At 43.8% G+C, this 12,769-nt stretch overlaps 1 protein-coding gene across 9 annotated transcripts in view; it reads left to right on the top strand.

Annotated features, from left to right (window-relative positions):
* Positions 1–12,546, top strand: part of shroom3 (shroom family member 3) — a 79,225-nt gene extending 66,679 nt beyond the window's left edge. For all 9 annotated transcript variants that reach the window (XM_069187383.1, XM_015362934.2, XM_015362926.2 and 6 more), the window contains 6 exons: positions 60–136; positions 1,270–2,061; positions 2,933–3,400; positions 6,418–6,547; positions 7,144–7,416; positions 9,995–12,546. In XM_069187383.1, coding sequence (XP_069043484.1) covers positions 60–136; positions 1,270–2,061; positions 2,933–3,400; positions 6,418–6,547; positions 7,144–7,416; positions 9,995–10,303 — 2,049 coding nt within the window. In that variant the 3' untranslated portion in view covers positions 10,304–12,546. The remainder of the gene's footprint in view (positions 1–59; positions 137–1,269; positions 2,062–2,932; positions 3,401–6,417; positions 6,548–7,143; positions 7,417–9,994) is intronic.
* Positions 12,547–12,769: the final 223 nt, after the last annotated feature.

Here is a 12,769-nt window from a genome sequence, read left to right as displayed (position 1 = left end):
ATCTTGGACTTGTTTTCGTTTCTAATCCCAAGCTAAAAACCCGACCATCTGTTTTTCAGGACTTTGTGACTGGAGTGAATCAACCTTTTGGTATCTTATCGAAGCAGCACCTTGCATCTGCTGGTAACGAAATAAGGTCTATAAACATATTTTTTAAATCAAGCAAATGTGTTTCCTTTCCTAATTTTCTGACCTTTACATCTGTTCTTTGCTGTTGTATTTTTTTTCGCTGTGTAAGTGTAACACTTTCAGTTCATTTTTATTTTATTACTGGTTCTGAAGCCCAAAATAAAACTACATTTCTTGGATATACAGTATATACACAATATGCACCGGTATTCCTGAACCAGGATCAAATGTAATATTGAGATCAGTGTTTAGGGGGTATAAATCTGGTAGCATTTTAAATCCTTATTTTCTAAATTTCTTGAGTGGTGGAATTGACTTCCTTTGACCCAAGCACCCATCTAATCATGTTAAAAGAGCCTCATGAAAGTGCCCATTGAGAGTGGTATTATCAACACCGTTGTTAAAAGAGATTGGATTTGTAGGGTTTCCTTTGTGTTTTCTGAATGAACTCTGCTGGTAGTTTTGGGTAGCTTTTTACAGACCTTTTTAAAGAGCTAGTAGCACATACATTACAATGATGGTCGCTTGCCTGCTTTTACTGAGAGGCTGAGAACAGATCAAGAGCAAGATCTGAGGCTGAAGCGTCTGTGATATTTTTATCTGAGGATAGACAAGTGAATGACGCTGAAAAACTGCCATCTATCTTTGAACAGCTGGTTTCTGCATGTTAACCAGTTACCACAGTATTAGTATTACGCCAGTGTTTTCTAATATAAATGAAAACAGCTTGCATTTCCAAGGAAGTCTGTATTGTATGTTTGGATGAGGATTTGTTTGTAAAAGCTACTACTTTGTTGCTTTAGTAAAAAGCAAATGGGCCAAAATAACACTGTGCTCAAAGCTTTATGTATTTAGCCCTAAATGCTAAATTTGTGTCAGTAAAGGAAGGAATGCAGCTTATTTCAGAAAAGACAGCTCAATGTTATTTTCTGCCATTGTGATGGTTTTATTACAAATGGTAATCTTAATCCACAATTGGGGGCAAAAAGTAATATAATACAATTGAAACATTCACTGGCTGAAACATGTTTGACAAAAAAATAGCTGTAAAAAATATTTAACTTTATTCCACATAAAATGAATGTCGGACTGTGTGTAAAACCTGGTTTTAGCTACAGTTCTTATTCATGTTTTTCACAGACAAGAGGAAAAGACATTAACACTTCGAAACGACAGATACATGGCCAATCAAGTGACCCCTTCCTCTAGCAGCGCTTTGTTGTGGAGAGAGAAACCGAGTCATGTGGACCGACAGACCCCCTGCAGCACTTCGGGTGCAGCTCCTCTGGGCTGTGCCACCAGGCGGGATTCCCGGGGCAGTACGAGCTCCAGCTGGGATGCACTTGAAAGCCTGGGCCATGTTACCAGTTCACCTCCCCTACGGGGATCTTCTCCCAGTCTGCCGATGGGATTGGGAGGCAGGTTCCAAGGCAGGGCCCCAGAGCCTGAGCCAAGTTTCATAAGACAGAGCTCCTTGGACACCAACTCATCCGAAGAAACTCTCAAGGACGTCCAGATGGAGGCCTGTGGCCCACAGACAACCGTGGCCCCAAAGACGACGTCCTTCCGAAAGGCGGAACAGGTCCCGTCCTCCCCCCAAAGACTGGTCCGGCGCAGTCCCATCGCAGGGGAGGTTAACAGCTCCTCTTCGGAAACAGAAACCCCCTTCTCCTCGCTGGCCCACCCCCTGCCCTCCCTGCGAATTTCGGAGTCTAATCTACAGTTCTCCCCCACTTCCGGTTTCCTGCACGGCGACGACGAAGTGTTCCTTCAGGAGCCCCTGTGCGAGCCTTCCTCGCCAGCTCTGCCCTTCCAGCAGCCCGTGAGGGAGACGGAAATTACAGAAGACTTCCCCTACCCTCCTCCGGTAATAGCAGAGGAGCAGGGCACCCTGGCTACACTGTCTCCCACAGCACTGCCACATCCTGACAGGTAACCCAGCCTGCACAACTGCAGTCTCTGTATTCGGCTGTTCCCGGACTGCTCAGACACCAGCTTCTTTTTTTATCTTGTTTTGAGGATGTCGCAGAGTGGCCTGAGCAACTGTCAAAGCCGGTCCGTTTTCTGAAACGATAGCGCCGCCGCACAGCACTCAGATATATCAAGTGCAGTTTATTTACAGTGCTCCTCTTCCCCATGAGGAAAATGGGGGAAATTTACAAAAAAAAACAGTTCTTCAAGCAGGAACAAAAAGAAATCGCCACAAAATCGCAAATGCGTAACCATAAGAGAGGTGTTGAACCATATTGTAGTGTAGTCTGTAAGCTATGTTAAAGTTAAGTTGTGCCTGTGGTTATTTAGGGATATCCTTCAAATAGGGTCTGAAAGCTAATTGTAATACAGTTTTTTCTATTTGAACTGGATGTTTATTTTTGACAGGGCCTCATTCTACAACTTTTTACAGAAGTGGGTGATGATTTCTCATTGAAACAAGATGTGATATACTGGGGTCTAAATGTTGACTTCTTACTAAAAAACAATCTTCTGCTGGTTTTCTGAGTAAATAATGTCATAGACCCCCCCCCTGCAAAGCTGTTATTCAATATCTCTTTTAGTGGCAAATAGCGAACCCCACCTGCAATTCTCCTTCAGTCAATTTGATATAATATAAATGATTCCATTTTAAGTAAAGTGACAAAAGAAACAATCAATTGCATAAACAGCATTTCCTGGGGAAAAAAAATCATTTGAGCAGTAAGTGCTTTTTAAAGTATCGCTATATACTGTATGTATTTTTTCATGTGTTGAAAACAATCATGTTTTATTGGTTTGTGTAACTATATGTATTTAAATCTCTGTGCAGAACCGAGAGTCCTGATGGAAAGGACTTTCCTGGAGTGACAGAAAGGAAATTGTCCTCTAGCTCGACACCAAACTGCCCTTCTGACAGCACATCCAAGGTCAGCACAACAAGCCCGGATGCTGTGATTTCAATATGCGAGGAGGGGCCCAGGCCACCAGCAGACATTGGCAATGAGAGTGGAGGTTTGGTGGCAGATGAAGACCTCTGCAGCTCTGATGAGGACCTTGAGACAGACTCTCCTCTGCTTGGCAAGCAGGAGAAGTCTCCCGAGGAGCTGAGGTCAGAACTGTTAGCCAAGGAGATTGTCTCCAAGGATAAGTCTCTGGCCCACATCCTTGACACCTCCACCATGAAGACCACCATGGACCTGATGGAAGACATCTTCCCCACAGGCAGCCTGATGCAGCAGCAGGCTCACAGTCAGAGAACCGGGAGGATGGTCTGGAGATCTTCAGCAGAGGGTGATGAGTAAGTCTAAGTGGGCTTCTGTTGTTTATTGTGTTAAGGAATTGTCAGTGATGTAGCATTGGGAGCCACAGACACATACAGTTTCTATACATTTATAATAATTTGAGGTGTTGAGTGAGGAGTTGCATCAGCAATGGAGCTACAAAGGAACAAGAAGAGATTATTTCCATGTTGAAAAGGAAGAAAGAACAAGAATGTATCTGGGTAAGATGATACAGCAGGCACAGTACGATATGGGTCACGATACACCAGACCACAGTACGATATGGGTCAGGATACACCAGACCACAGTACGATATGGGTCAGGATACACCAGACCACAGTACGATATTGGTCAGGATACACCAGACCACAGTACGATATGGGTCACGATACACCAGACCACAGTACGATATTGGTCATGATACAGCAGACCACAGTACGATATGGGTCAAGTTACAGCAGGAACAGTACGATATGGGTCAGGATACACCAGACCACACTACGATATTGGTCAGGATACACCAGACCACAGTACGATTTGGGTCACGATACAGCAGGCACAAATACGATATGGGTCTTAATACAGCAGGCCACAGTACGATATGGATCACGATACAGCAGACTACAGTACGATATGGGTCAGGATACACCAGACCACAGTACGATATGGGTCAGGATACACCAGACCACAGTACGATATTGGTCATGATACAGCAGACCACAGTTCGATATGAATCACGATACAGCAGGAACAGTACGATATGGATCACAATACACCAGACCACAGTACGATATGGGTCAAGTTACAGCAGGCCACAGTACCATGTGACAATTGTGGTAATATTATTTGTGTGTTTCGTCAGAAAAATTAATGTCATATAATATTGTTGTTTCCATTCCATGCCTTTTGCAATTATTGATTCACAGAGATGAGACAAATACTTATTTTAATATATTTAAACTATCCTTATTCGATAACAGCAATTCTCTAAAATGTATTGATTCATTCATCCTTGAAAAAAACATTATTTTCATAAATTAACTAATTTTAGGAACAATATGTCAACTGATATTTCGCCAATTACATTCATTGAGCTTTACAGATAAAATCACCGTTTTGATATCATTGCCATTTTTTAAATCCATAACGTTTCCGTGTTCAGATGTCAAAAATTTTATGTAATTATATTTTTCCAAGAAAATGTAATAGCATTTACGCAGAATGAACATTGAATACTGGGGAACACTAAATATATTAAGAAGTATGATGTAATGAGCCCTACCTCATACAAGTGGTTAGGAATGTGAAATGTAAAGGCTAACGAATAGCGCCATCTATTAGTTGACTTAAGTATTGCAGCTGTTTTTTTTCAACACAGAATGACGTTCTCTGAAGATGTAATCGGTGAATGAACGAGTAGAGGTTAATTCTGCTCGGAAAAGTAGAAAGAATGAACATTGTGTAGGTTTCTTTGTGTAGAGGAGAGATGGAGAGCAAGGAGTGTAGCAGTAAAAGGGGTGGGTGAAAACCAAGCTGTGAGAATGGGCAGAGCAGGAGAAGAGGGTACAAGGGAGATATGATGGACTCCAGGAGCAACGTGGAAAGCAGCATTCTGTAAATACAGTTGTGTGTTAAAAATGTGGGTGCTCCTGGGCAAATTGCATGTTTCGCTGAATCTCTTAAGTGAAAAGACGTGAACACAACCTCTGCAACCTCTTTTCAAGAGAAAAGAAAGACTCTTAGCTGGCTACAAGAATCGTTTGGAGGCTGTGATTTCTGCCAAAGGAGGTGTCACTAAGTACGGACTGACAGGGTGTCCAAACTTTCGCACATGCCACATGCACTGTTTTATTTTTTCAATCTGTTAAACTCAGCACATAAATAGTAATTGAGCATTAAAATGTGCAGAAATATGTCATGTTTAGGTTTGTCCCCTGCAGAGGTTGTGTTAACTTCTTTTCACATAGAGATTCAGTTAAACATGCGATTTGACCAGGGGTGCCCAAACTTTTGCATACAACTGTAAGTGGACAGATGAGAGAGAGAGACTCTTTGCTTCTGATGTTGTTCCAGTACTGGAGTTTACGAATCACTGTGTGAAAAGATACAGACAGAATGGCCAGTGTAATGGCCGGGGGAGAGAGAGGGAACTAATAGCTTGAGGAACTCTTTGATGTTCACCTCTCTGACTTGTCCCCTGAAACTATCAGCCAGTCTCTCGCCTGTTTTGCCAGTGGACAAAACAGGGCTCCTCCTGTAGGCCATGAACTATAAGACATGACGCCCTCTGGGTCACCCTGAAACTGCTGGAGCAGCCATGTACAGACTCCTCCATAGGTATTGGGAAAGCAAAGTCAAAACTCTCATTTTTGCTTTAGACTCACTGTGTTCATCTAGAATGTTTGTGTCGCACTTTAAGAATGAAACACTTGCAGCCACTTGTTTCTCCCAAAGCGGATTCAGTCTATATGCCAGTTTTCTCAAATGAGCAAATGTCAGGTAAAGGGCTATAGTCACTGCCAGCGGTGTTTTCTTTTGTGTGGGTGGGGGAGACAGTATTAAACAAATTGAAGCAGGTTAAACAAAGCAAATTGAAGAGGCAGCAAGCCAGGCGTCGTCATTAAGCAGACGGTGTTGCGAGATGTGCTGTAACAATTGTTTTGTATGTCTTGCTCGTTTTGCCACAAGAAACGTCGTTTCTTATGAAATGAACCAAAAAAAAGAAAAAGAAATTAGCTGAGGACCAGGTCGGCTCTGGCAAAAACGGTGTAAAAACAAGCCCTGGAGTGTCGTGTTTTTTTGGGGTTCTTTTATATATAACTTAAACACGGTTAAATATAACAAGGAAATGCGTTTAAACTTCACTTTTACAAAAACCGTTATAATGTGCCAGCCCAATTCTAACTTTCTAGCTTACTCTAGGGAGTGTCTCACAATTACTAGACGAACTGAAACATAAGGGAGTGTGTAAAAACTACCTATCATGACACGGAGAGTGCGGCAGAGGGTGCAAGTTGCCTCCGTTTCTCTTCAGGAGAAAGGAAGAGGAGCCTGCTGCGGGAGAGGAGAGGAGTGCGGGACCCTCTTCCGAGCTGAGCAGGCGGCTGGAGACCGATCTGGACGAGCTGGACCCGGACGGCACGACAGATGTCAATCAAAAGAAGGTCCTGACCCTCTTGTCTTTTCTGTCATACTGTCGCCCAGACAGGGACTACGTCACGAACGGAACGAGTGCTTTATCCTTCAGTATGGCCCTGGTTGTTGAGTTCAGCAGTCCTTTCACACACCCCCAAAACAAATTTAAATAAAAACCCTCTAGGTCATAAATGACAGAATTCCCGAATCATACTGATTTTCTTATTTTCTTGTAGAAGACTTTCAAAAAAGAGCTCCCCATTTGAGCGTTTGTAAGGACCGTTTTTAGAAACCGCCCTTGATTAATTCTGTTTGTAAATGGATATCCAAGACAGATTTGATCATTATACTAATTTTCTGAACGCTCTTGGAAGACGGAATAATACCGGCTTGCGGTTTGTCTCGGTGTTTGTGAAGTTATTACGGATTGCATTTTTCGACGCCGTTGATTAATTCTGTAGCGCGAATTTTAAAAAAAAGACGTTTTTTTCTGTAAAAAACACCACCTTACATTTTCCCTTTAGTGGTAATGAGGGCGGTTTTCAGAAACCGCGCTAACGGCCTCCGTTTAAAACGCGCGATTCAGGAAAAAAAAAATTAACGGACGTGGTGTTTTTTTCTGTAGGTGGAGCTCATGGGCCTCATCACGCAGCATCTGGAGGCCCTGCGCGGCGCGAAGGAGACCCTGGCGGCGGAGCAGAAGAGGATCAGCGGGCTGGGCAGCACCATGGAGGCCCTGGTGCAGGACCGGTGCAAGCCCAACGAGTGCGACAAGTACCGGATGTTCATCGGGGACCTGGACAAGGTGGTGAACCTGCTGCTGTCCCTGTCGGGCCGGCTGGCTCGGGTGGAGAACGCCCTGAGCGCCGTGGGCCGGCAGGCCAGCGCCGAGGAGCGGGTAAGGAGACGGGAGCCGGCTCTCTCTTTTACTACAATTAAAAGTTTTAGAAAGAGGCAGGTGCATTCCCTCAGGTCGCGTCTGCATGGCGCGGCGCAGTGCGGTCCGGAGGCCTCGACCCGTTTGTTTGGTCGTGTTCGCCATTTTCACCCGAGTCGGCGTTTGCGTGTTTGACAGCCGCGGGAAAACGCAAAATAGCCCGACACTGGCGTCGGACGCGAAGGAGCAGGTTCATTGCGTGCTGGAAGGTAAAGAAAGGAAACGCACACGTTTTGGCCGTTGTGCCTTCTCCGGGTTTCTTCTCTTTTTCTTTCATCGGGGAATAAACTTTTACCGGTTCCTGTGCAGCCTACGCATGCTGACGCAGCTCCCTACTTGGACGTCTCGTATTGTGGGCATGGCAAACAAAATCGGGAACCCGCTGTTAGTTTCTTAAAACCAATATTGCACTGCACACATCACAGGTTCTCATTCATTTCGAGTATTTGGCTCTCTAACCTCACGGTAGCTGTTACGTGATTTCTGCATTGGGGGAAGCTCTTGAAAGTTCAATTAGGAACATCAAAGAGGACATTGAAAAGACCACAGGCGTCAGACAAGTGTACACATGTCAGCAAGGCACAGGTTTGACTCAAATGTACGCAATTTAGAAGAGCACAAGAAGTGTAATCAGTAGAGATAAGTTTTACATATTTCAGAGGAGGACAACGTCTAAGCCGGTGTGCATAGTTCAGAAGAGCACAAGCTTTAAATACGTGCACACACTGTAGGAGAGGACAAGTTCAAGTGAACACAGTCCAGTTGCCCTTTTCATTCCTTGGTTATCTCTCCACCATAATTGAGAGAGAGATATATGAACTCATTTTTCCTCATTGCACTGTATCCTCTGGGAGACACTTAATTCTGCTGAAAGTCAAATGTCTCCTACTGAAGCATTGTTGTGTCATATTTGATAAAAACCAAATGGTTCTTGGTAAATACTTAAGTTTGTGTGTTTAAGTAATTATAGAAAATTGAGCATGTCCCAGACACAATTGCTGCAATATATTATCATCTATTTAGTCTTTGCAACCCCCAGTGTCTGAATTGCCTGTTTCATGATGGGTAGCAGAAGTAGCTTCTCAATGACTTGCAAAACAATTTTAAAGCGATTTGATCTTTCGTAGTTTGCAACAAATTCAAATTTGACCTGTTTAAATACACTGAAAGATTCCTACCAGTGTCAGTTCACCTTCATTCATTTTTAAGAATGACACTGGGTTCCAAAAACCCTACTATTTGGTAAGAAATCCTTGTGAAGTGTTTTTAACAGATGGAAGCAACACAGATAAATCGTTTTCAACTTGGGAGATTTATTGCATATCATACACCAGTGTTTCAGGTCTTGGTTGAGTATTTTGTGTATATTTGACAGTGTAAGTGGTAATTGTAAAATAGAATTTCATCGAATTTCACAACATTGCAAGTGTGAGATGTTTCATTGTTAATCATGATAAAGATTTTTTTTTTAACGTACACTAACATGAATCAAAAAACACACCGGCTTCTGCCTGTGAGCACTCCTACATAAGAAGAATTATTTTTTAATTGGGGTTAGGGTATCTTTTCTACAGAAAATATTTTTCTTAGTACATTATAGATACATAGTGGCTTAATGCTTTATTAAATACTTGCAGGACAATGGCTTACTGTATAAATTCGTAACTTTCAAAATTAAATACATGAGATAGTCAGTAGAGGGCAGAAGACATTCAGTTTTACTAAGGGCCCTAGGTTTCAGAGAAACTTCAGAGTTCAGTGTAATGCATCAAGCCCTTGGCCACTTTCTCTCAATATCTTCCTTCCCCCAAATGCAAAATGTTAATTGTTTTTTTTTTCTTTAATGGTATAAAATGTCCACTTTGGACTCAATTCACTTTGAGTAGGTTAGGCTGAGGTCTCCCCAGACAGAGGGCTGTTAAATTAGTACGCAGTACACAGCCTGCTCTGTTAATCATCAGATGTTTGTGCCGCACAGATGGGAACTCAGCACCTCCCTCCCCCCGTCAAAAAAGCGTGTTTCGAAACTGGGTTACATTCCTCTGGTCAGGACTGACACCGAAGGGAACGGGGATGAAACCGACAATGGCAGAGGTGCTCTAGGGAGGCAGGGAGTCACAGCACAGTCCAGTCAAGGTTTGCGATGAGATTAATTGTCACAAAAATGGCCATTTCCAGAGAACACTGAAGGGGAGACACACACCTGGTGTGTTTTCCACAGTGCCCTGAATATAACAGTGTGACATAGTCTTATAGTCCGAGTCCAGCCAAGGATGTTATTGTTATTGCCAAGGATGGGGGTTTAAGAGTCTGCATTCCACTTATGGTCCAGTGGCTCTTCCTGATGACGTCAACCGGGCTTTCAGCTGTTCCCGGGGGGTCGTGTACAGCAGCAGGCGTCTGCTCAAAGTTCCCTCAAGCCCAGTTAGGAGACGTGGCCCCAGGATTTCTGGAGTGCGATGCGCCCGGCTGGTCCGAGGGCCGGGAGCCGCGCGGTGTTGGCGGTGCGTGACGGGAGGGGGTGTGCTGTTTTTGGCAGGAGGCCCTGCAGCAGAAGAGGAAGGCGCTGCGCTCGCAGCACGAGGACGCCCGCGAGCTGAAGGAGAACCTGGACCGGCGCGAGCGGGTGGTGCTGGACATCCTGGGAGGGTACCTGAGCCCCCGGCAGCTCCGCGGCTACCAACACTTCGTCAGGACGAAGTCCGGCCTCCTCATCAAGCAGCGGGAGCTGGACGACGAGATCCGGCTGGCGGAGGAGCAGCTGCAGTGCCTGATGGACAGCCTGCCAGCCCCCTGCGCCCCCAGAGCCGCCGCCCCCTGTTTACCGACCACCGTCACCTCGCTGTAGCGCCTCGGCCCCGCTGGGCTTAAGGAGACAGAGCACCCAGCCGGCCCGGCGCCAGCGCTGCGGGCCGGCACTGGGAAATGACGGGTGCAGAAATGTCTGAGGAAGACGCCCCCCTGTGGGGGATGAGAGTAAATTCCTTCCCGTTTCACGTGCGCCGTTTTGGAGACGGATGTGATGAGATGGGGGTCTCGGCTTCTAACTTGGAGGGAGAAATAATACGCCTGAGATCACTCTTAAAGGACATCTATGTAGCTGACTGTGAAGGGCTGCACTGCTCTCTTTCCTCCGTATTAAGTTTCTTTTTTCCCCCTCATATCCTGACTGTTGTTGGCTGTATTATAACAAATGTTAGAGTGCGGCCGCCCCGTGTGAGAGGTGAGGACTTCCCGCCCTCTGCCGTGTTCCTGGTTTGGAGTAAAACCACACACAAGGGCCGAATTCGCCATTAGCAGTCTCCCAGGTCACGATCTGGCGTGTTTTACTCATTGTGACTGAAGGACTTCAGGGATGTGAAAACTGTTTTCTGACAGGCTAGGGTGGGAAAGGAACAGAAGGAAAAAAGAAATGTTAACACTAAACTGAAGGAAAAAGGAAATGTTAACACTCACACAGCTGTACTTTTTTATTATAGGGGACATACCCCCCTTGTGAAAAAACGTCTTGCAAAGAGGAGACCATTTTTTCACATTTTTTCAAAAACACTAAATTGCAAATACTGAAAGTTGAAAATGTATCCTTAAACCTTTACTGCTAGCGAGATAGTTTATTTACTGATATTTTCCGGGATGATATTTTCCAGATGCCCCAGGGTTTTTTTAGTAGGTGAGGTCAAGAAGGGTTTCTGCGTGTACCAGCTGTGGTGGCAGTGGTGACAACCATCAGTCAGACTTGTTTTTCTTGGCCAAATAGCAGGAAGACCCCGATACATGTTTAACAGGTTACCCTTTACTGGACTTGAACGTTTTCACTGGGGGCCTCGAACAAAAGTTTTCACCCACACTAAATGTACTGTAGCTCCGCATTCATACTGAAGACGAAGTACATGCAGTAAAGGATGCTGTCAAAAACAGAAATGGTGGATCCAAACTGAAGACTATAATAGACTCTCCATGTATCCCTTGGTAACAGGAGAGAGGAATGTAGGAATGGGACTCGGAAGGAGGTAGCGCTTCTATTGGTGTTTCCTGACATATTTGATCACTTGAAAACGTTCTTACCAGTTATCAATTTTCTTACTTTAGAAGAAGAGTTGGTTGTTTTAATTTAGTCTCTAAAAATGCTCAGTAGCTTCAACAGTATCAGAAGATTACTGCGTTAATTATTTATATATATTTTTATGCAAGTTGCTGTATATACTGTATGCTAACCTTTCTTGATTCTAGTGCTGTAAGTAGAAAAAAAATCTAATTTTGTATTTTGTGAAAGAAAAAAAGGTTCTGTAGAATGTGAGAAATTGGAGAACAGGATTTGCTTTTGGAAAGAAAGGCCGTATTCAGCTTCTCCGCTTGCAGAGAGATGATAAGGGTTTTATTTTTGAGAGTCTGGGACTAATGAAGATGTTCTGCCTTACAAAGGGCACGCTAATGCCTGGCAATTTCCATACACTGTTGTATAAACTGTTCAATCTGATATTTCTAAACTGAAAATCAGGCTTCAGGAAGGTTTAACTAGTCTCCCATACCCTTTTTACTGTCCAAATAATGTTCAGTTTTATTTGAGCAGAGGAGTTACATGTTTTGGAGTTGAGCCAGTATCTCGTGATCAGTCCTGACACTGTAAACTTCCTTGACCAACTCTTGAAGCATTTAAAAGGAGTTCCTTATGGGAAACATTATAGTTCTAGATAAATCATTTACTCACAAGCATTCTTCCATTTAAATTGTACAGAGATCTTCGCAAAACACGCTTCCATTTTAATTTTACAGAGGTATGATTCTTAAAATATCACGATTGTTCAGCTACTGAAGGTCTTGAAACAATGTATTTAATAGGTTAGAAAAGAGGGTATAAAGCATGGAGTTTTATCTGGGGGAAAAAAGCAAAATATTTTGAAAAAGACAAAAAGCCCCTTTCTAACCCATAAAAAGGCTGGTGCTCCTCCTCTGTTGTATGACCATATGAGTCAAGAGTCTTTGCAATATTCTCTCCACCAAACTGTGCAATGAACAGTTCAGGTTAATGGCTGTAATTGAAATGTTCAATTTTTAAGCACATCATTTTGCCAAATATAAGTTTACATGACATTTTGTTTGTGTTTTTTCTCCCCCCAAATCATTTATCCCTGCACACAGCTTCGTTTCTGTCCCCAGAAGAAAAGCTATCAGATTTATGAGCAGGATGGACTGAATGTTCTCCTCCAGTTCATCGCCTCTATTCTTCTCTTTCTCACATGACACACTGTAACTCTTGCCTGCTGCGATGAAGCCTGTGTGGTGTTCTCAGTCGGTGCGGTGAAGTTTGGGGGGT

Source organism: Lepisosteus oculatus, chromosome 3 (genome assembly GCF_040954835.1).
Source record: "Lepisosteus oculatus isolate fLepOcu1 chromosome 3, fLepOcu1.hap2, whole genome shotgun sequence".
In the NCBI taxonomy this organism is placed as follows: Eukaryota; Metazoa; Chordata; class Actinopteri; order Semionotiformes; family Lepisosteidae; genus Lepisosteus; species Lepisosteus oculatus.
The sequence above is the reverse complement of the archived record's forward strand: the minus strand, read 5'-3'. Positions and strand labels throughout refer to the sequence as shown.